The 22,495-nt window shown below is 39.9% G+C and overlaps 1 protein-coding gene across 12 annotated transcripts; it reads right to left on the bottom strand.

Moving 5' to 3' along the window:
• Positions 1–767: 767 nt before the first annotated feature.
• On the bottom strand, positions 768–22,039 carry MANSC4 (MANSC domain containing 4). 12 transcript variants are annotated; one of them, XM_080572638.1, is made up of 6 exons: positions 20,479–22,039; positions 16,471–16,576; positions 12,596–12,823; positions 9,464–10,482; positions 4,765–4,899; positions 768–3,944 (listed from the first exon to the last, which is right to left on the bottom strand). In XM_080572638.1, the coding sequence occupies exons 4-6, from the start codon at positions 9,690–9,692 to the stop codon at positions 3,316–3,318; spliced, it is 993 nt and encodes a 330-aa protein (XP_080428764.1). In that variant the 5' UTR covers positions 9,693–10,482; positions 12,596–12,823; positions 16,471–16,576; positions 20,479–22,039; the 3' UTR covers positions 768–3,315. The 12 variants fall into 12 exon arrangements, with proteins under 12 accessions (XP_080428764.1, XP_080428768.1, XP_080428766.1 ...); XM_080572642.1 differs by having other exon boundaries at positions 20,599–20,620; XM_080572640.1 differs by lacking the exon at positions 20,479–22,039 and adding an exon at positions 20,108–20,203.
• Between the last annotated feature and the right edge of the window lie 456 nt (positions 22,040–22,495).

Raw genomic sequence — 22,495 nt, 5'->3', positions numbered from 1 at the left:
CTATTTCAGTTGGACTAAGCTGCTTGCATGTGAACTCTATTCTAAAAAATGACATGAAATTATGTAGTAACAATAATTTTAGCATGTTCACTGATTTTTCAGGATAAATTATGTCTGGAATTCAGTGCTGCAAGGTCTTGGAAATAAAGTTTGGACAGTTAGAAATGTCCTAGTTTCTGAAGTAACGTCTTCTCTTTGGCTGAGAACTATAGAACCTCTAGTGTGAACAGAAGCAGAATTTTAATAGCTCCATTCAGCCTGAAGAAAGGCATCACACAGTGCAGATCTAGTTCACTTACAAAGTATTTTTTTCAAGTTTAGGTTTAGACATTTTATCTCGTAATCCTATAAAAACATGATGTGCTTTGAAGTGTGTTTATTGCTGAGCCATCCTTTGGCAGCAAACATACACTTCACTGTTGTGATTTTTTTTGACCTTTTTAAACAAAAAGTTTCCTAGAAAAAATATGTATTACTGTGTTATGGTGCATATTAATTCATCTGGTAGTGAATAGACGAGCAGAAAGCTAACTACCTGTAACTCTGCCCTTGATGTATCTGTACATCTGAGATGCAATTTTAGATGCAAATTGGTTTTAAAATGTTTTTTCCTTGGTTACATGACTTCAAAAATTATGAGGAGAAACCTATTTTAAAAGCATTTTCAGTGAAAATTGGTTTGACAGTGCTGGGTGAGGTGTTTTGTGAGAGAATCCTATGGTAAATTGTGCTTTTCGTTAGTACTGAGTGAGATGAGAGTTGAAGCATGTAGTTAATCAGTTTATTTAATGTATTTGTTCAAATTGCCATGATGTACAAAACACCTGAATGTTAAATGTGGTAGAAATCGAAATACAAATTTAGAGAACTTTTCATCTTCTCATTAAGGCTCTGTAAATGTTAATTGGTTATGTCTGCTTGTTTCTCTAACACAAAGGTGCTTCACTGAGCCATGAACTTTTCCTTCAGAAATTGACTTGAGCAGAGGGTGGCTGGTAAAGCACTATACAATGAGAATCCTGAAGCACATGGTCTGCAGTTTCTAGTCTAAAAAAGATCATACTGGTAGTCTTGGTGTACATCACCATTTCTGGTGTAAGTTGTGGTGAAAAGATAGAACACACATTCCAGTAATCAACAGGCTGAGGAACTGAGTTCCTCCACTGACATGCATGTCCCTTTGCTCCTTAATGAAATGAATCAAACCTGAAAGTTTTCCATTGCAGGGTCAGAGTCATTAAAATTATTTTAAGATGAAGAACATGTGAGAAATACATACGTCATTCACAGTGTCACCACATTCGTTGATACATTATAGAGTATCTTAGCTCTTCTAGTTTCTTTTTGGTGTTAAAAGCCTGGAAAAGAATATGTCAGCTTCCTCTGACTTCCTCTGAAGCTGACACTGAAGCTTCCTCTGAAGCTTCCACTGAAGAGCTCTTGAGGTCTTACCATTCTTATTTGAATGTTTCATTACAAATACCTTTAGCGATAGCTTAACTATGTGCTAGATTCAGCCACATGATGAATCAGAAAACTGCAATTTGAAGACAAAAGTAAATTTAATCAAAGCTGAAGTACATCTCGCAGAGCCTGTATAAAATAACCATAGAACTGCCCTTAAAAACAAATGATATCTAATTCTAATTTTTCTAGATAAAATGGAAAAAAAAATGCTTTTGTATTTTATCAGATTATACAAAACAAAACAAACAGTCCTTTAAGGTGTTTTTCTGGCTGTCAGTCTCTCTCCTATTACATAGAAATTAGCATACAAGATTAATCAAGAAATAAACAAGTTTTTTTTTTTAATCTTCAGTTTTTAAACTACAGTGCTAATCAGTGTGCACTAAAATATAATTTTAGGCCTTTTCCTCTGAAACCAACCTGCTCAACTGTAATTAGGTAGTCATGTGGCTTTCTACCCTCTACCTACTATAGTCATTAAACTTTATATAAGTCTTACTAGTTTTAAAATAATTTTCTACATAGACATATGGCAATCAGTTTTATTTTGGATTGTTTCCTTTTATAACATTTCAACTCATCTGGGAAATAGGAACTTTTTACAGCAAGTGAAGAAAGTGAGAAACTCTGAGACATCAACAAATTTAAAAGAGGAAGAGCAATCCCGGTTACTGTTGAAAATGTTTGCTATGCTAAGCAAACTTCCTGAGCAAGGTAAGCTGAGGAAATACCTTCCTACCTTGTTGATCTAATTACTTGATTTATATTCAGAAGGAGCACTTTTATGAAGCATGTATACAGGATAAAGAAACAAATGTGGCTTTTTTAAAAAAAAAATAAAAAAATAAAAAATAATGATAACTTCTAGACCTTTCAAAACCTTTTGTATATTTCTATGCAACATACATTAAATGTCCCTATTAAAAAAAAAACAAATGTAGTAAATGGTAAATGTGATTAGGCACAAAAAAGTAAGTCAGTGTGGGCAACACAAATGGACTGTAATGCACGAACTATTCTTAGCTGTATTTGTGCCTGCGTTAACCAATAGTAGAATGGATCTGCAATGTACTGCACAGCAAGTAAGTTTAAGAAACAGGAAAAGTCTAAAGGTACTTACTTCTAGGAGGACTTGAAAAACATTGAAATGATGGTTATCAGAAGATTGGGGTTAAAGCATAAATAATTGAATAATCAGATGTTTTGGTGAGTTAATGGAATTCGGTAGTTTGAGGGATTAGTTTTTTTTATAGGTGTTTTTCTTTGAAGAAGTAAATAGTTCTGGTGAAATTGTTTTGTTCCACTATTAGGGATAAATAGCGAAAAACAATCTAGAATATAACAGGAGAAAATGAATACATAGTTTTTACAGAAACAACTAGATCTTAGGCAATTAAAGGATTATTACAATTAAATGATTTTATGATAGTGTAAAACTTCAGTCAGTTTTACTGATTGCATTTTTACTTAATTTTCTAAGTTTGGTCAAAGTCAAGGGAGAGGATATGTAAAGCTGCAGTGAATCTGCCCTCTTAAGTTAGGGAAAGTTTATAGTTTGTGTCAGGTATTAGTCTGGGTCAGATTATAAACCAAAATATGCTCAAGCAGCTTTGAATGTGCAGAGTGTGTACTTCTTACCCAAAAGAGAAATTGTTTCATCTGGCGAGTATGAAAATACAACGGAATGATTCTGAAACTTACTCTTTGTTCTGTAAAAGAATTAGGCCAGCACATGCAATTCATTTTTTAAAAGGCTATTTGTTCCAAAACAAGAATGGTGACTGCATTTTACAAACTACCTTTGACACTAGTGTATTTTATGACTCGTCTAGACATTGGTCTTCCTCTCTATATGGGATTGTACTGACCTTTCCTATTTCTGCAACGCCCTGCTGCAAGAGCTACAGTACAACAGCAAAGGAAGATGAGAGAAGAGCAAAGGACAACTGGAATCAACCAGACACCCAGAGGTGCAGCATCCCAAGCAGGTACCTCATTGTCTGAAGTATAATTCCTACCACTGTAGCCTTTGGTTTCATTTAAGTGTTGCTTACTGCTGTTCAGATGAGGAGGAGTGGGCATGTGGGATAACACCTCTGCAGATTTAGATATCAAAGTTGAGTGTACAGTTCTTTTGTCTGAGCTGGTGGTTGACCTAGTGCTTACTGAAGTTGTACGAGTCCTCTTAGCCAAATGGTCATCCAGAGGAGAAGTTTCTTCCCTGGAATATGTGATAACTTTTTTTTTTTCAACCATCAGGTTTGTGCTGAAGGTGTAAGTGTTTGCTGTTAAGCCGTGGCCAGTGGTAGAAGATGGAGCTAGGAGCAGAAGAGAACTTGACGTGACATTACCATGCTGGCATCTTTCCCACTCGGTGGTCTTTGTGCTGTTTTGTCTTTCATATTTATTAGGTGAGGAGTGCATATTTAGCTCTTTGGATATTGCTTTTTCAAAAATAAGAAGATCTGGATCAATCCCTGTTAAATCATAAACATTATTAGTTTATGTGATAAAAGTTCATCTGCATACGAGAGAAAAAGAGTCAGTCAGCCTGTACCAGCAACTGGAGGGTGGTTGCGCCCCTGGGGGGTTGGGTGTCCAGGTGCCAGCATGGGGTAGACTGGGATCCAGTGGCAGCTACTGGTCAAAATGAGTGTCTGAGCCCAGCTGCTGGAGGGATTCACCTTGCCTATGTGCATTATATATATATATATATATACACACACACACACACACACACTCATACATTATATGTATATACATTTATAAATATGTAGGATAAATATATCTTCTAACTAGCAGATCTCCATCCTGTGCAGCCACAAAGAGGATGAGGTTCTTGGTGCTGCCTTTGTGTCTGATTTGTGTGTCTCTCTGTGCTACCTGTGTGTCTGGCTGAGTATATGTGTATGCATGTGGTATATATGTGTGGTTTGTATGGGTATGCCTAATGGGAACACGTTTTCAGCCTTGCTAGCGTTTGGAGCAGCAACAGCCTCGCCTCTCTGCCTGTCTGATCTTGCATGGTATTTTCCCTTAATAAAGTATTCATTAGATACTCAGACCGTGAATCTTGAACACAGGGTGTATCTTAAAGGTCCTTTCTCAAACACTGAATGGAAGAAAGTGGAGGAGTATTCCCAGAAGTAGATACATTGTGAAAAAGGAAAAGGTGTCTTACAAATTTTTATCATTGTGTGTTACTGCAGATCTTTCAGCAGAGCAAATGACCTAGTATAATTTTAACATTTCTTATAGTTGGTTTGTTTTTAGGCTATATATGTAAAGCTTGATTACCTGTTTTGATGTTGTACAAAACAACGTTGATTCTAGCCTTTATTATACAACTTTCCAATGATGGACAAGACATGTGCAAGCAATTCATATTCTCATGAGTAGCTCCGTGATAGAACACTGCTAGGTTGCAGGAAACTATAACACAAAAAGAATAAAGCTAAATTTGTCAGCATAGTGACCATTGTATTTTGCATGTTACTGCATTATTTAACATTAAAAGAGCATTAATACTGAGCAGCTGATCAGTATTTTTTAGTACTGTAAATCTGTGGTTCTCTCATTATCATGCAAACTACTTAAACACCCAGTCAGAAAAGCATAACTACTTGTAACTATATTCTTATTTTATATCTGGAGAAGACAAATAGAATAGCCTCCTGAATTTTAAATGAACCTCTGATTAAAGAAAATCATATGCTGTAGCTTGTAGTCCTCTTACTTGTGTATGCCTTCCTTTACATCCCTGTTGCAGTGAGTGGACCATTTCTAAAAGTAAAACTATCAAGGAAGGCAACTTTGAAGTGCTTGCTCTTGTGTAATGGATACCTGTCTACTTAAAACTGGACAGCAACCATCCTTTCACCCAGACAACCAATGGCCAATCCTGATCTACAATAAGTGGCATCTAAGCTTGCTCCTAGTTTCCAGTCCTTTCCATTTTGCCTTTGGGCTATTGTATTTCTGTGAATATACTAGTTTAGACAATTCTTCATTTATATTTGGAGGTTCACTTCTGTCTTCCCACCTGAGGAATCAAGGCTAAAGCAATAATGACAAAATGCCTGAACAAATTGTCACCGAAGACTAATTTTCAAAAGTATATAGATGTTTGAATCCCAGTGGTTTAAGATATCTGAAAGCAAGAAAATAGGGCTTTAGAAGTCAGATTCATTAAATACTTTTGAAAATTTTATGTCACATGCTCATCCATATGATTAAATACTTATGGTTAGTGTCACGGTCAAATTCAAAATATCAAGTCAAAAGTTGATTTTATTTTATATCAATGTGCTTAAAGTAGGATCAATGTAAGGTTTTGGTTTAGTTGTATGAAGTTTTGTGGGCTTGTTTTGCTTGGCTTGAATGTAGCCCTCCCACCTGAACTTTATATATGGCTACTTGCAATTAGGAAAAGTATTAATGGGACAGGAGACACATTCAACAGCAGAAAATACTGTCGATTATTTACAAAGCTACGGCGAATTTTCTGATACCTGCCTCTCCAGGCTTTGCACTTCAGAAAATTGTAGTATTCCTTTTGCCTGAATAAGACAATTTGTATATGAAATCTCTTAAGATGCTTATCTGTATTAGATAGTGTGACTGTTTAGAAAATGTGAATTAATAGGGCTGAAGTTTTGCTTCAAGTAAACAATTCTTTTTTATATATATATATATATATATATATTTGAAAAATATTCTAGTTGCAGGATATTCATTTAACAGTAATTAAAAAGCTCTATTTTACATAAACTGCTAGGAAGCTACCTAGCTTTAAAAATGTTTTTTTCCATTTACTTAGGTATTTATTCCAAACATGCCTCATATTTGAAAGTAAAGAAAGTAATCTGTAATTCTTATGCAACAAATAACGAAAAAAATAATGCAGCTCTTCCCATTTTATGTGTAACTAAAGGAAGTAACCCTAACTTATCAACAAATAAGAAAAAGGAAGAATATGCAGTATGTCCACCCTTACTATCTTTTCTGTATTCATTGTAGTTTTTCACTTAATATTCTAAATACTGCATCATAGAATAATATTGCAAACATACAACTAGAAAATGTTTTTCCTTCATAATGAACATGTCTGACCTAAGAGAAAAGCATTGTTTTCAAAATACGTATATCATGCAATTTAAAATGTGCAATGAAAATGTAATCTGTCTGAACAATACAAATTCAGTAACTTTATGGAATGAAAAAGGCATCCTAGAAGTGCTGTTACCAAATTTATATTGCATTGTGTTTTTAGCTACTCGCATAGAAAGATCAAAGTTATCCGTGTAGCTGAAACAAAAATAGTGATACTCACAAGTAAAACTGGGATTGTAAACTATAATGAATAGCAAGTAAGGATATGATTTGGCATCAAATCTAAAAGGATTTAATCAGCATTTTTTCTTTAACTGATACCACTTTCTATCTTTACTTAAGTTTAATCAGTTTCCAGTTATGAAAATTCTAGTTGAGCTTAGAGTAGACTTTTATAAAAGTAAAACTGGAACAAAGAAGTCTATGATTATTAAAACAATAGAAGAACATAACGTATCAGAGAAACAATGATAATCTTACAGGGACTATATAAAACTCTGTTGTATACCAATTGGTTTACATCTTTCTTTAAAAGATTACAAGCATTTTGTAGTGTTCAGGAAGCATCTTTAGCCAGTAAATTTTGATACATTTCCTTAGAACTTTGGGCATTTCTGAAGGTCATACATAAAAATCATTGGCCTCTATGAATAAGAGAACTTAAAATTCAGTAACTGTTTTTAAGGAAAAAAAAATATAAAAATAGTTCTAGGCATGAATAAAAATTTTGCATCAATTTTAGCATAACAGTTTAAAAGACAAAGGCCTTCAAATATTTCTATGAAATATCTAAGTAGTAGTTGCTTTTCTGTGGTATTTTTTGCTGAAATATTTTTAAAGACTTGGAAAACACTAATAATGTCATATGAGTATTGCCATTGTTTTTAAATCAACATTTTCTCATGTGTGCTCACAGTGATGATTTTTCTTCCAAGAGAAAACTGTTCTTCACTTTTGTCATGTGTTGTATCAGCATGTACCGTTGCCTTCAAACTCGGTTACACAATGTCCTAGATTTTGTTAAAGAATAGAGGTATTGTGCTAATTGTATATTTTATGTTTGTCTCTCAGTATGATACATGAACACTATTCAGTTTTGTTGATACAGAGCAAGGATAAATTCTTATTTAAGAATGTAGAAAATACCTGAAAATACGTGGATTTGTTTGAAGGGAGGAGTGGAATGTTCAAAAATCTTCCTGTCTTCCAAGTTTGTGTAAAGTTCTATTGTAACTAAAATTTTCTATTTTCAGCACAATTCTAAATATTTTTCATCTCAATGGTTACTTTGCAAGCTTTAAGAAAATGCCATTAAATAGTAGAAAAAAAATCTCAGAAGAAATTGGCTTCTGTGCATATATTCTTTTGGGGATGTGTGATGGATTTTATTGCATAAAAACAGGTAAGAAAAGTCACAAACCTATGTTTTGGTAGGGAAGGATAGCTCTCTGGTCAGGAAAAATACTTTAAAAGCATGCTGTAAGTTATTTTGAGGAGATAAGCAATTAAATAGGTTGCTTCTGATTTTAAATTATTTCAGAATTTCTTTTTATCTTTTAAGATCAGCTTTCAGTAACTGTACTATTACTAAGAATCCAGAAAAGATGATTTTCTTACCAAACTTTCTTGAAATCTTAATTAGGACATTTATTAGTAATAGTGTCTGTGGTAGACTACATTTATTTCTTCAGGACTGTGTGGAAACCACAATCTAACAGCTTATCTTTGAAATGCCATCTAACATCTCTCTATTTTAGTTAAGATTGTAACAAATCTGCACTTGACTGTGTAACACTATAAAAACAAAGTTCCAAATTACCATTACTTATCTTCATTAGCTGTGTAGTCCTACATTTTATGACCAAAAATTTATTGTCCAAATAGGTAAAACATTACTAAAATGCCTATAATTGCTCTGTACTCACAATATTTAAAACAGAAGTTGACACTTCACAGGAATGCTGATGGCAGTTATGTTAGTTATCTTGGTGTCGGGTTTTCAGGGTTGTAACTGTGTGTGTAATTCAAAATTTCATCAAAATTTATATTTTTTTTTTATTTAATAGCTGGTAGTTCACTTCTATCATCTCTATCCAAAAACCTTTTGAGTCTTGTGAGTTTTTTGATTAAGTTAGACACCACAGGCACATGCATCACATACACTCCTAAAATACACTGCTAGAGTGTACCAGAGCAGTGTGATACAGTAAAAGTATAGTCTTGGATTTAAGATAAGGAATGAAATTTTCTCATTTTTATTCTGAGTCTTTGTAAGACTAGGAAAGTGAGGTTGCTAGCTGAATAAATACTGTGTCTCAGCTTTATTGCTCATATTAACACTATATGTGGGTTGGACCACAAATATGGTATAAACACAGAACAAGAGAGTGCTCTCTCAAAGAAAATGAATATTCTTGTATTTTGGAGAAGGCCAAATTGTGCCTTCCCTCTTCTTTTCTCATCTGATGAAGAAGAGTCCTGTTGTAATCAGTGTCACTTTGTAGCACTGCATAGAATTTTCTATACAGGAATAGATGGTGATAGATATTAAAGAGTTGTTGTTTTAATGTTAGCATTACTCACAAGTTTGGTAACAGAGGTCTAAAATTTCAAAGCAGACCCTAAGATTTTCATGTGTTTCTAGTGTGGTCTTCCAAAAATATCAGATTATCAAATTCCTTTCTATGGGATTGAAGATGGGAGGACAGTTAAGATGTGCCTCTGTTATCCTGTCTCAAAAACTACATATATCTTTTTTTTTTTTTTGGCATTATTTCATCTTCAAACAAAGAGATGTTTGTATAAAAATTACCCAAAATGTTTTTCCTCTTGTGTCATGACACAGATTTTAATGTATGCTGCAATCTTGATAATAAACACTCACCATTCTTCTGAAGACAGCAGTTTCTGCTGCACTGTTGGGACGAGACTTCTGCATAAATCTTCAGCACCTGGGCTCCCCTCTTCTGCGATTCCTGCAGGTCAATCAGAAGACCTGGGAAGCGTCGGATCCAGCAGTTCTTGTAAAACGTAGTGGGTGTGCAGAGAGAGTCTGATTCCACCACCAAACCCAGAACCAACAGCACTTCTGATATTGCCACCAGAAGGACCATCTCCTCAATGTAATTGGCTTAGTGAGCACACTTTCTCCTCCGCGGATGCACTAAAGTTTGGACCAGCATTTTAAGAGACAGCCTCTTGAGTGGTGAGGATACTGCCAATTTTGCCAGGGAAATGAGCCAAGGGATGTGTTTTCCAAACAATTCTCATGATGTTGTTTGTGCAACTGCTAGAAGGAAGCAGCCATTTTACGAGCTACTTATGATTAAAACAGTTATTATTTTGTTCTCTACATTATTTGGAAGCAGTTTTTGAGAGACAACAGGTACATGCTGCTTTTAGTCATTCAGAGAGCTTGCTTGCATGATCTCTTGCTTGCATGTGTCTTTTATCCTTCTAAGACCAGACCATTCACCGCATTAGTATGTGGTGAATAATGATAAGCACAGCGTATTGTTTCACTTCAGCTCGGAAAGTATGTAGTCCAGTCACTTGAGAGCAGGTGGGTCTGCCACTTTGTTCAAGCTCAGTACTACACTCAATACAGAAGAAGCATCTTGATTTAATTTCTTAATACTTTTTGAATTATCTAGTGATTGCAAATATAGTTTCCTTCTTGATTAACAAACTGAAGTATCTAATTTTATCAGCCAGCCAGAGGCAGAAATTTGTTCCCCTTCCCCACTGTGCTAGTAATAGATGAATATGACTGGAGAAAGCTACAACCTACAGTTGTCTTCAGACTAGATAGCTAATCAAAGGCCTGCTCTTAATCTTCCGTAAGTTCAAGAATATTGAACAGTCTGTATGGATTTTTCTGCTTATACTGAAGTTGGAAGAAGCCTGTGCAAGAAAGAAAGTACTGTTGGCATATAGGAAGGCAAATTTTCAAGCACCTGGTCTGAAACCTGAAACTCCCAAGTGTTTTGTTTCTTAAAAGGATGCATCTGATCTCTGATTCCCACACCTGTATGCAAGATAGCATGCAGAAAGGATCTAAAATATTACAATACACGAGCTCATATACACTCAATGGACTGTGCAGAGAGGCTGAGGGAATTAAGCAGAAAAAAAGTCTGCAATAAAGATTGTGCATGGAATATATAACAATGTTTTAGACAGGAAATTTTTTTCTTCAAGGTTAGTAATTTCTCCAATTCCATATAAAGTGTAGATTTGTGACTTTGATGGGGGCTGTAAAGATATTTCAATTCTTTAAGCAGTATAGCTAGTTTTTGTTTTGCAAAACAAGGCCCCATTTTGAAAATGAGCCAACATGTACACAATTTTATTCCTAAAAGAGCTCCTTAGAAGGTGATGGAGCTCAGCACAGGTTAATTTTTGTTGGTATAATAGCAAGATCAAGGCATTTTTTTATTCAGTGAAACTACTGGCTATGATTATAATATATATAGTAATGTCTGTTTTTATCCAGACTGCATGTCTGTTGTGAGAGGTGAATTAAACTGTAATAAAGAGCCTGTGTGGGCAATTCTTTAAGCCTCTGTCTTGAAAACTAACTCCTGATGTTTGTGTGTTACCCTTTTGTTTCTTTTTTTATAGTCTGATGTGCTTTATTTTTGTTTTCATCTCTACCTGAATGTTGCTATTTAAAACTTTAAATATGTTTCAATATACTGCACAGAGATGTTTCTAGGCATTTATCTGCCATTGACATGAGCTGTCTTTAGTTTTACTGACTGTACTTTTCTGAAATATTTTTTGTTTCAGTTTTCCAAATATTACAAGATACCATTTGATACGGACCACGCAGTTTTGAAAGACATGCTTTGCATTGTGGCTTCACCTCTAGCATTTAATATGAATTCTGTATCTACTTTGTTCTGTAAGACTGGCGTACAGAAATGTTGATTCCTGATTGCTTTCCTCACTCCAACTCTTCACATTTCTCCAACATAAGAAATCTAGAAGATTCTGAGTAATTTGGGGAAACATGGAACAAGATGATTAAACTCATACAAAACAAGCATTTTTAATAGGTAAAACTGAACATGTCTTTAGCCCCCTGAAATAAATTAGATTACTTGCATGAACAAAAAATTAGATGTAATAGGTAGCTTTAACAATAATGGCTTGTGTTTGTGGTTACTTAAAGATTACGCTATCTCAATTCATCTGTTTCTATATGTTTGGTGCCTTGAAAATTTGTATATAACAAATATGTTCATTTCTTCCTTTCTAGGAAGAAAAAAATAAAGTCAAGGACAAGCCCTGTGGCTTACTTCAATTAGATAGACCTGAAACACCAGAGGATTTCTTCAGTTCCAGTGGGGCTTTATTAAGATAAAGTGCAATACTGGATGTGAACATGCTTGAGTATCTAAGCGTCTTTCAGACTGTTCAGTAAGTCTTTCACTGACATCACGTTTTGAATAAAGTAACAAATTCTCAAATACCTATTGCTGCCATTGAGGCAATTGCCAAACATAGTAAGTGAGGTTACTCCTCGTGTTTAAGTATGTTTTTACAAGACTGAGCTTTGGTAACCAGTCATGTTCTTTACAGATCGATGTGTTTACAATGTATATTTTAAATCTGTTTTTAGTTTGCCTGTACTTGCCAATAGGCATGCTGCTGATCTTTCCCAGTACCTTTGCATTTTTATTCTGTTTTTCCGCTGTCTGCTTCAACCAAGCAGCCTTTTTTCTTTTTTGTTATTTGTAATTATTTCTCTCTGTTTCTGAATAAATTATGAGACCAGGAACAGCTGCAGGGAAACTTTTTGTTTAAAGAAATATAAAGAGATTGAAATAAGTAAACAACTGCTTTAGGCAGTTTCCTTTAAAAATGAAAAGTTTTGGCTTAAATTTCAGGGTCTTCTGCCAGCTTGCTCATAACCTCACTTTGACTCTTGTATGGCTAATACATATTTATAATTTAATGCTGAAGTTTTAAATGATAAAAATTTTGCAATAAGGAAATATCTAGATCTTACCTGCAATCCAGTGACCGACTGTTCCATGTGCTCCACAAGGAGGGATCAAGAGACTTTTGCTGTTAATACGGAATCTCTGGCCAGTACCAAACCAGCACTTCATGTTATTTGCAATTCTTTTCATGGTCTTCTCAAATTTTTTCCAGGAAAACAAACTGGCAGTTGCCTGTTTTCTGTAAGAACATGGATGTCTTTGCAGGTCTTTCAGTAAAAGAGATGTAAACGTACCTGACACAAAGGAAGAGAATGATCTTTTTAACAGTTCTTGTTATGAACTGAAACAGTACCTGAAGTTTTCCACCTGGGCTGGCAGCGATAGTAGCACAATCCAAGAGCTTCCTAGTACAAAGTATTCATCAGGCATTAACTCTTTTTTTGCCAAATATAAACAAAAGCAGACAATTTTTCCACTTATAGTTCCAAATATATATGTTGTTTTATTTAGTTTATATGGAACATATGGTTCTAGTACTTGAAATATATAAAGACCACAAAGATGATCTATATGGTACAGGAAAGTATTCCTGAAAAGGACTAAAAGTGTAAAGGGTTTGATCCTGTAGACAGGTCAGCCTGTCTAAAACTACACTGTACAAATAATTTGGTTTTGTTTATCTGTTGTCTGCACTGCTATTGTCCCATGCTTCTCTCTGAATGTCAGCAGGTGAGAGGACAGTCGAAGGCTATATGACTTTAGGTCTTTATGCTGTTTCAAGTGCTATGAAATACAGTGCTGTTATTTGCTCTTTCACAGCCAACACTAGTGCCTGTCTTTGAAAGTTTCTCTATCTCCCGCTCTGTCAACGGTAGTTAAGCCAGTATGATCAGAGATGTATACGTCCCTCATATGAATACAGACTAGACAAGAGAGGACAGTTGGACATCATGTCTGGGTCTTCCATTTCCCAAGCAGATTACAGGAGATAAGTGAGACATACTCCTGCAGCCCAGATGTGGCAAAGCAATTATTGATGCTGCTATGATGATGTAGAAGTATACAGAAAATGATTGCTGCTAACACAGACCCAGCCTGTCTCAGGAAGGGGAAGAGACGACAGCTGTATAAAGCACTTCTCTGCTACAGTTAAAGTCCAACAGGTTAGCTTAAACCATCTGTTTTAGGCTGTCCATCAGAGCAACTGAAAGTTGGCAACTGCCAGCTGAGAAGCAAGTCCAAAGCCTGCAGATTCCCAGGTGAGTTATGAACCTGTCTGTCCTCATACAACCATCAATAAGCTTATTTAACCAAGTATGTGCAGCATAATCCCATGTAACATCAACACTAGTAGTTTCTGCTGAAGTCAGTGTACCTCAGTGCCTCTGTTGCACTTCATGTGAATAAATTGCATGTCTTTGCTGAAATCTTCGTCTCATTTGTCTTAGATATGTACAGGTGTTTTTATGTTACTACAGCAGTGATAATGTCAAAATTTTACCTAATCCTAAATGTTTTGATAATGCCAGAATATATCACTGTGACTCTATTACAGTATAACAGTTGTAAAATTCTAAAATAGTAACACATAATCATCTAGCTTGGAAGAGACCTCCAAGATCACCTAGTCCAACCTCTGACCTAACACTAACAAGTCCTCTGCTAAACCATATCACTAAGTTCAACATCTAAACGTCTCTTAAAGACCTCCAGGGATGGTGACTCAACCACTTCCCTGGGCAGAATCATGAAATAGATCATCATCAGTAGATCATGAAATAATGAAATATAAGTACTTTGACACATATCAAAGCAAATCTTACTATTATTGAAATACAGTGTTCACTTTCTCCTTTAATATTTCCTTGAAATCAAAACATTCTTGTGGTGTTTTAATTTTTTTTTTTTTGAGAGAGAGAACAGTTTTCTTAAATACATCTATTAGTGGTCAGATTTTGGTTTGGAACAATAAATTGAGTTTTTAATAAATCTGAATTTCTCCATGTCTTGGGACAGTTGGATCAAAAATTCTTGTTCCAGACCCATGGACCCATTGCTACATGGTGAAAAGAGGTAAAACTTTACAGTTTCTGTTCCTGAGACGTTGTGAAAAAACATTTTCAAACCATTGTTTCAAAGATGCTAGCAGGCCCTAAGATTCTCTCAGAGTTTGGCCTCAAACTAATTCTGGTAAAACTCATATATGAAAGCTGGAGTCTTTGTATTCAAGCAAAGAGTAACAGAAGGCTTAGACAGATTAGATTATACAAATATAAATCTACTACATATAAATTTGAGATGAGGTTTATGACAACAGAGCACAATGTTTAGGAAACACTTCAATGTATGAATGTTGATTTATGACAGAACTTAAGACTAGGCAAAAGAGATAGAGTTTCAATATTGTGATGAATTTTATACAGCTGGATACTCAGTGAAAAACTTCCATGTGGGATACCATTTATCTTACCTAGTTATTTCGTATTAATATTCAGTCCTGTCTGCACAAGGATTTAAAAATATACCCTGTTTTAAAAGCTCCCAGTTTACTCTCCTCTAGACAAAGCTACAAAGGAAAATTCTGGCCTGGGCATGCACAATGCTTTTGTGCAGAACAAGCATCCTGAACAGGAGATTCAGCAGCAGGCAGGATGCTCCAGCAGCCAGACCCCCATTGAGGTTTTATCAGGGAACACTTACTTCACCTGGAAGTTTTCAAGGAAATTCCTCATGTAAAAAACAGATTAGATTGAATGTCATTGTAACTACACACTCATGCCTCCATTCTGCTGTCTGGTGACTGAACTTTCTTGTGATCCACAGGGAACGCCCACTAACACGTAGACAGTTGTAACAGCCTCTTTGCTGCCTGAAGAGAGCTTGGTGAAACACACTTGAGTATTAATCACTCATTAAATTTGACTAAATCAGGGATAAGTTAAGTATTTGTTAATAAATTCCAAAAATACCACTTCAAGTATTTTTTCAGTAGTATTACGAAATACTTGTGTTGCAAGCAGTAAATATTATATTGTGCATCCAGAGCAGAAAAATTAATCAGAAAATAATAGGGAATAAAGTCAGAATAAGTGCTATTAAAAATAGGAGTGGTTTACTTATTTATTTATTTTTAAATAGCATTGTTAATGATATTGTGTAAGAAGTGCTTTGGCTATGAATCTTAAAAAAAAAAAAAATTACCTTTGTTTAGCAGCTCATCCTTCACAAATGATAGAGATTTCAGTTAAAATAAAATTATGCTCAAGTCAGTTGCTCTTAGAAATGCCAAGATCCTTTAGAACACTGGCATTTTTAATGCTGGAATGCTGCAGAGTATTTCTTATGTTCCACAGATGCTTACTTTGTATCCTGTGACAAGGAAAATACTAAACAATGGCAGCAGCTAGTGAATCATTTCCAAAAGACTAATTCCTCTCTTGAGTAATTCCACTATTACCCAATACACAGTCCCCTGGCAGAACAGTACAATTCCCTGGCATCTCAGAGGGAAGAACGTGGCACTTTATGTTAAGTAGTATGTGTATTTTAAATATCTCAATTCCATTTCAGTTCACAGTTCAGTCTAATACAACTGGAAGGAATTCAAAATTTCCTTTGTTTTTTTTGCCCTCTATGTGGTCCAGTCCTTATAACAGTCAAATTGATGTTTCTTACTGATGCCCATGTATTATTGAGTGTCTCTGTGTTGAATCAAGAGAAGGTTTGCCTAAAACAAATCCAAAACCACTGCAGTGTTCCCTTAGGCACTCTACTGGTGCTTAAGGGTTTGGTTCTCTGCTGCTGCATATTTTTTTGTGTGATCTTGGGTTAGACCCACAAAGAAATTCAGGCTGTATTTCATGTGTATGTAAACGAGGTTTCCTGCCAAGAAAAGCATTTGTAATTCTGATTCCCAGTCACTGGTACTTCTGTTACTCACTTTGCTGTCTTGTGACTGTGCAGGGAATCAAACTGGAGACACAGCCAGCTTGCCACACTAAGGCCATCGTGTTGTTCACTGAGGAAAAACAAGTGGCCATGGTTTCCTAAGTAAGTTAAAACAGTGTTATATAATTAAGGTGATTCACAGTATCACAGATTTCTAGGTTGGAAGAGACCTCAAGATCATCTAGTCCAACCTCCGACCTAACACTAAGTACTCCACTAAACCATATCGCTAAGCTCTACATCTAAATGTCTTTTAAAGACCTCCAGGGATGGTGACTCCACCACCTCCCTGGGCAGCCCATTCCAATGCCTAACAACCCTTTCAGTAAAGAAGTACTTCCTAACATCCAACCTAAAACTCCCCTGTCACAACTTTCGCCCATTCCCCCTCGTCCTGTCACCAGGCACATGGGAGAATAGACCAATCCCCACCTCTTTACAGCCTCCTTTAAGGCAACTGTAGAGAGCGATAAGGTCGCCCCTGAGCCTCCTCTTCTCCAGGCTGAACAAGCCCAGCTCCCTCAGCCGTTCCTCGTAAGACTTGTTCTCCAGACCCCTCACCAGCTTGGTCGCCCTTCTCTGGACTCGCTCGAGCACCTCCATGTCCTTCCTGTAGCGAGGGGCCCAAAACTGAACACAGTACTCGAGGTGCGGCCTCACTAGAGCCGAGTACAGGGGCACAATCACTTCCTTAGACCTGCTGGCCACACTGCTTCTTATACAGGCCAGGATGCTGTTGGCCTTCTTGGCCACCTGGGCACACTGCTGGCTCATATTCAGCCAACTATCAACCAATACTCCCAGGTCCTTCTCTGCCAGGCAGCTTTCCAGCCACTCATCTCCCAGCCTGTAGCTCTGCTTGGGGTTGTTATGCCCCAGGTGCAGGACCCGGCACTTGGCCTTGTTGAACTTCATACAGTTGACCTCAGCCCATCGCTCCAGCCTATCCAGATCCTCCTGCAGAGCCTTCCTGCCCTCGAGCAGATCGACACATGCACTTAGCTTGGTGTCATCTGCAAACTTACTGAGGGTGCACTGGACGCCCTCATCCAGATCATCGATAAAGATATTAAAGAGGACCGGCCCCAGTACCGAGCCCTGGGGGACACCACTAGTGACCAGCCTCCAACCAGATTTGACTCCATTCACCACAACTCTCTGGGCCCGGCTATCCAGCCAGTTTCTAACCCAGCGAAGCGTACGCCAGTCCAAGCCCCGAGCAGCCAGTTTCTTGAGGAGAATGTTGTGGGGAACTGTGTCAAAAGCCTTACTGAGGTCAAGGTAAACCACATCCACAGCCTTCCCCTCATCCACCAAGCGCGTCACTTGGTCATAGAAGGAGATCAGGTTCGTCAAGCAGGACCTGCCTTTCATAAACCCATGCTGACTGGGCCTGATCGCCTGCTTGCCCTGCAAGTGCCGCGTGATGACCCTCAAGATAATCTGCTCCATGAGCTTTCCTGGCACTGAGGTCAAACTGACAGGCCTATAGTTCCCCGGGTCTGCCCTGCGGCCCTTCTTATAGATGGGCGTCACATTGGCTAGCCGCCAGTCAACTGGGACCTCCCCCGATAGCCAGGACTTCCGATAAATGATGGTAAGCGGCTCGGCCAGCTCCTCCGCCAGTTCTTTCAGTACCCTCGGGTGCATCCCATCCGGCCCCATCGACTTGCGCACATCCAAGCTCCGTAGCAGGTCACCAACCATTTCCTCATGGATAGTGAGGACCACATCCTGCTCCCCATCCCCTTCCACCAGCTCAGGGCACTGGGTATCCAGAGAACAACCAGTATTGCCGCTAAAGACTGAGGCAAAGGCGGCATTAAGCACCTCAGCCTTTTCCTCATCCTTAGTAACTAGGTTTCCCCTCGCATCCAGTAAAGGATGGAGATTCATCTTAGTCCTCCGTTTCGCGTTGATATATTTGTAAAAGGATTTTTTGTTGTCTTTAACGGCAGTAGCCAGGTTGAGCTCCAGATGAGCTTTGGCCTTTCTAATTTTGTCCCTGCACAGCCTCGCTACATCCTTGTAGTCCTCCTCCGTGGCCCGCCCTTTTTTCCAAAGATTATAAACCCTCTTTTTTCTGGTAAGCACAAGCCGCAACTCTCTGTTGAGCCAGGCCGGTCTTCTTCCACACCGGCTCGTCTTTGGGCACGTGGGGACGGACCGCTCCTGTGCCATCATGATTTCCTTCTTGAGGAGCACCCAGCCTTCCTGGACTCCCCTGCCCTTCAGAACTGCCTCCCAAGGGACTCGGCCAACCAGCGTCCTGAGCAGCTCAAAGTCAGCCCTCCAGAAGTCCAATACAGCAGTTTTACTGGTCCCCTTCCTGGCCTCACCAAGAATAGAGAACTCTACCATTTCGTGGTCACTCTGCCCAAGACAGTTTCCGACCACCACATCTCCCACCAGTCCTTCTCTGTTTGTGAAGAGAAGGTTTAGTGGGGCACCACCCCTGGTAGGTTCACTGACCAGCTGCGTCAGGAAGCTATCTCCCACGCTCTCCAGAAACCTCCTAGACTGCTTTCTCTGTGCCGTGTTGTGTTTCCAGGATATGTCCGGGAAGTTGAAGTCCCCCACGAGGACAAGCGCCGACGATTTTGCAACTTCTGTCAGTTGCCTATAAAACTCCTCATCCGTCTCCTCATCCTGGTTCAGCGGTCTATAACAGACCCCGACCAGGATGCTAGCCTTGCCGGCCTTCCCGCGGATCCTAACCCACAGGGATTCAACCTTATCATTCCCAGCCTGGAGTTCCACAACATCAAAAGATTCTCTAATGTAGAGAGCCACGCCACCCCCCCCTCTGTGCTGCCTGTCCCTCCTGAAGAGCCGATAGCCAGGCATTGCAGCACTCCAGTCGTGGGAGCGGTCCCACCACGTCTCTGTGATGGCAACCAAGTCGTAGCCTTCCTGCTGCACGATGGCTTCCAGCTCCTCCTGTTTGTTACCCATGCTGCGTGCATTAGGGTAGATGCACTTCAGCTGGGCCATCGCCTTCTTCCCCAGCCTAGCCATTGTTTCCCCCGGCACAGCTCCAACAAGCCTTGTTTGAGCCCCGTCCCCCTTCTTACCTAGTTTAAAGCACTCTCTATGAGCCCCGCCAGCTCCTGGCCTAGGATCCATTTTCCCCTTGGAGATAGGGACCCGTCTGGGGCCATCAGGCCGGGTGCCGAGTAAAGCTCCCCATGGTGAAAAAACCCAAAATTTCTGTGCTGGCACCAGCCTCTGAGCCACCTATTAACCACGTGAGCTTTCCGTGTTCTCTCCATGCCTCTCCCTTCCCCCATAGGGATAGACAAAAACACCACCTGCACTCCCGCTCCCTCCACCAATCGTCCCAGCCCCCTATAGTCCTGTTTGATAGCCTTGAGGCTTCTCTTTTCAACATCGTCACTGCCAGCCTGGACTATCAAAAGCGGGTAATAGTCAGAGGGGCGAACCAGGTTTGGAAGCTTCCTGGTAACGTCTCTGACCCTGGCCCCAGGGAGGCAGCAGACTTCCCTATGTGTGGGGTCAGGCCGACAAATAGGGCCCTCCGTTCCCCTGAGGAGGGAGTCGCCCACAACAATCACCCTTCTTTCTTTCTTGGTGGAGGCAGTCCTGAGGCGTGGAGTCAACTTCCTCACCTCAGGCATCCTCCTGGGTAGGCTTCCTACCTCATCCTCACCCACCGGTCTCTCAAGCTCCAGGGCCTCAAACCTATTGCTCAAGGGCACCTGGGAAGGCGGCGCCGGCAGGGGAGGGCATCTCCTGCGAGGTCGAGCAGGGACCTGCCTCCATTCCTCCTCAACTCGCAGGTCCCCTCCCTCTGCCCGATGGCGACAGGGCAGGGGTCCACCCCCCTTGGGGCGTCTCACCCTGGTCCCTCTCCCTCCGGTCCTGCAGGGAGTCACTCCACCAGTCTATCTCCCGCTCGCACTCCCTGATATCCCTCAACCTCTGCACCTCGTCCTTGAGTTCCGCCACCATGCGGACCAGGTCGTCCACCTGCTCGCACCTCACGCGAGCAGTCTCTCTGCCTCCCGCCGATGGCAGCAAGAGGCTCAGACACTCCCCGCATCCGGAGACCTGAACTGCCGCACGTTCGGACGGGCAGTCGGTCTGGGTGTGTACTGACTTCCTAGAGAAGGCACCGTGCCTGGTGGAGACCATCGCAGCCCAGCTGACGGGAGAGTGCCGTTGGCGGAGTTGTCCCTATGGGCGGGTGTGAGCGCTCCGCCCTTCCTGCCCGCGCTAACTGCCGCGTCACTCCCTGTTTGCTGGCCCTGGTCGCCGCGCTCCTGGTCGCTCGCGCTCCCTAAGGGCCGCCTTTGAACGGCCGGGGGGAGGAGCTGTCGCTGACGCTGCTGGCTCCGCCTACGCCTCGTCAGCCTCCCTCACGAGGGCTGCCGGTGCCTGGCGGCTCCCTCACGTAGGCCCGATGCCCGAAAAATAGCCCTGCCTGTCCCGATCCCGCGCTCCGCTGCAGCACGCGTCTGCCCCGGAGCCGGTCGCCTCTGCAAGTGATTGTAAAGTTTAAGCAGGCTTCAGCCTTAGCACACAAAGCAGCCTTGAATCAGTCTTTTAGCTGTTCCTTGCCTACATGTTCTGTGCAATGCCAGTCAGGAAGCATAACCAGGGTGCCCAAGAGAAAGAGTACTCCTCCCCTCCCCTCCCCTCTTCTCCCCTCCTCTCCTCTCCTCTTTTTTCCCCTCCTCTGTCCTCTCCAGCAGTACCTCCTCCTGACTCTCTCTCTGTTTCCTTACTTTTGCTATGCTAGAAAAGTCAGAGGGCTACAGAAATGTATACCCAGGCAGAGAAAGGGGCAGAAGCTTAGGTTTTCTTTATCATGGTTGAATGGTCTATTACAATGTGGCTGCTGTATAAAAAAGCTTCCATTTCCAAGTTTTCTAAAAGAAAAGAGTGATCATTTTTCAGCCTTGGAAATAATTTAGGCATTAAATACGAGAGAACAGTTTAGATACTAAACACAAGAAAAAGTGTCTAGCCTGTGAAGAAGGCTAACCCAAGCAGAAATGACCACCTCAACTCCAGAGCGAGAGCGCCCTTACTGACATTTTCTGGTGCTGCCGTGTTCCATTTGCTGGCACATGAGAATCATTTCACTGTAGAGAGAGACCTGAAATATATCTAAAACAGTCTTGAAGATTTCACTCCAGAAGCCAAATCCAGAAGCTCGGCACTGAAAATCTGAGAGCATTACCTTTGTCTTCCTCTCTGTGTAAATGTCTTGTTCTTCAGGGTATGTTCTCTTAACACACACTTGTGTTAATACCTGCCATGATGCAAACTTGTTTTTGTGTTCTTCCGTTCTTCAGCATGTCCTTAATGAGTTACAGATGTTTCTTTATATTTGTTTCAAAGATCGTGCAAGTTTTTTTATGGCTCTTGCCTACAGATTTTGACAATGTAGCTCTAGCGCTAGATATTTCCATTTTCAACTGTGGAAAGTATGTTGCTTACTCTTGTAAGATCAACTAAGATGTCTGCTGGTGAAACCGCAAGACCTTTTCTTTGATTCCAGTATAATAATGTATATGTATCTTAGCATATACCACAGTATAACTGTGGACTGGGAGACCGATGAAATTATCTGTGCAAATATGGAACAAAAAGGTAGTCCTTGCCATGGTGTTTTTGCAGTGTAAGTACAATGTAAGCACAGCATACAGACTGATTAGCATAGTAAAAGAACAATGGATCTGCCCTGTCAGCATGCGCTGACTTAACACAGTTGTCCAGTCCTAAGCCTGGATAAAATACGGATAGCTGACAATCAGTCTAGTAAAAACATTTGGATGAAGAAACAGGTTTAGGCTTTCTGCAAAAGTGGCCATCCAACAAAGAGTACTGCTGACCCCTTGTGCTTATGACAGCTCCTGATGAGAGCTATACAAGTCAGTACTCTCAAAAGTTTGCTGTTGGGAAAAACGTTTTTTAGTAGTCTATTAAAAACCTCATGAAATGTGAGGAAGGTGGATTTGAAATCCTTGGTGGTGTGGCAGGTGCAGGCA

Source organism: Anser brachyrhynchus (genome assembly GCF_964034855.1).
Source record: "Anser brachyrhynchus genome assembly, chromosome: 1".
In the NCBI taxonomy this organism is placed as follows: Eukaryota; Metazoa; Chordata; class Aves; order Anseriformes; family Anatidae; genus Anser; species Anser brachyrhynchus.
This window is presented reverse-complemented; position numbering and strand designations above follow the sequence as displayed.

What these genes read in the sequence shown, in the direction of transcription:
- MANSC4 (XM_080572638.1), bottom strand. Translation starts at nt 9,692, where the DNA reads ATGGTCCTTCTGGTGGCAATATCAGAAGTGCTGTTGGTTCTGGGTTTG. An exon ending in CTGCTGTCTTCAGAAGAATG is followed by an intron (nt 4,900 to 9,463) that starts GTGAGTGTTTAT and finishes TTTGTGTTATAG; the next exon opens with TTTCCTGCAACCTAGCAGTG. An exon ending in TTTGTACAACATCAAAACAG is followed by an intron (nt 3,945 to 4,764) that starts GTAATCAAGCTT and finishes ATGATTTAACAG; the next exon opens with GGATTGATCCAGATCTTCTT.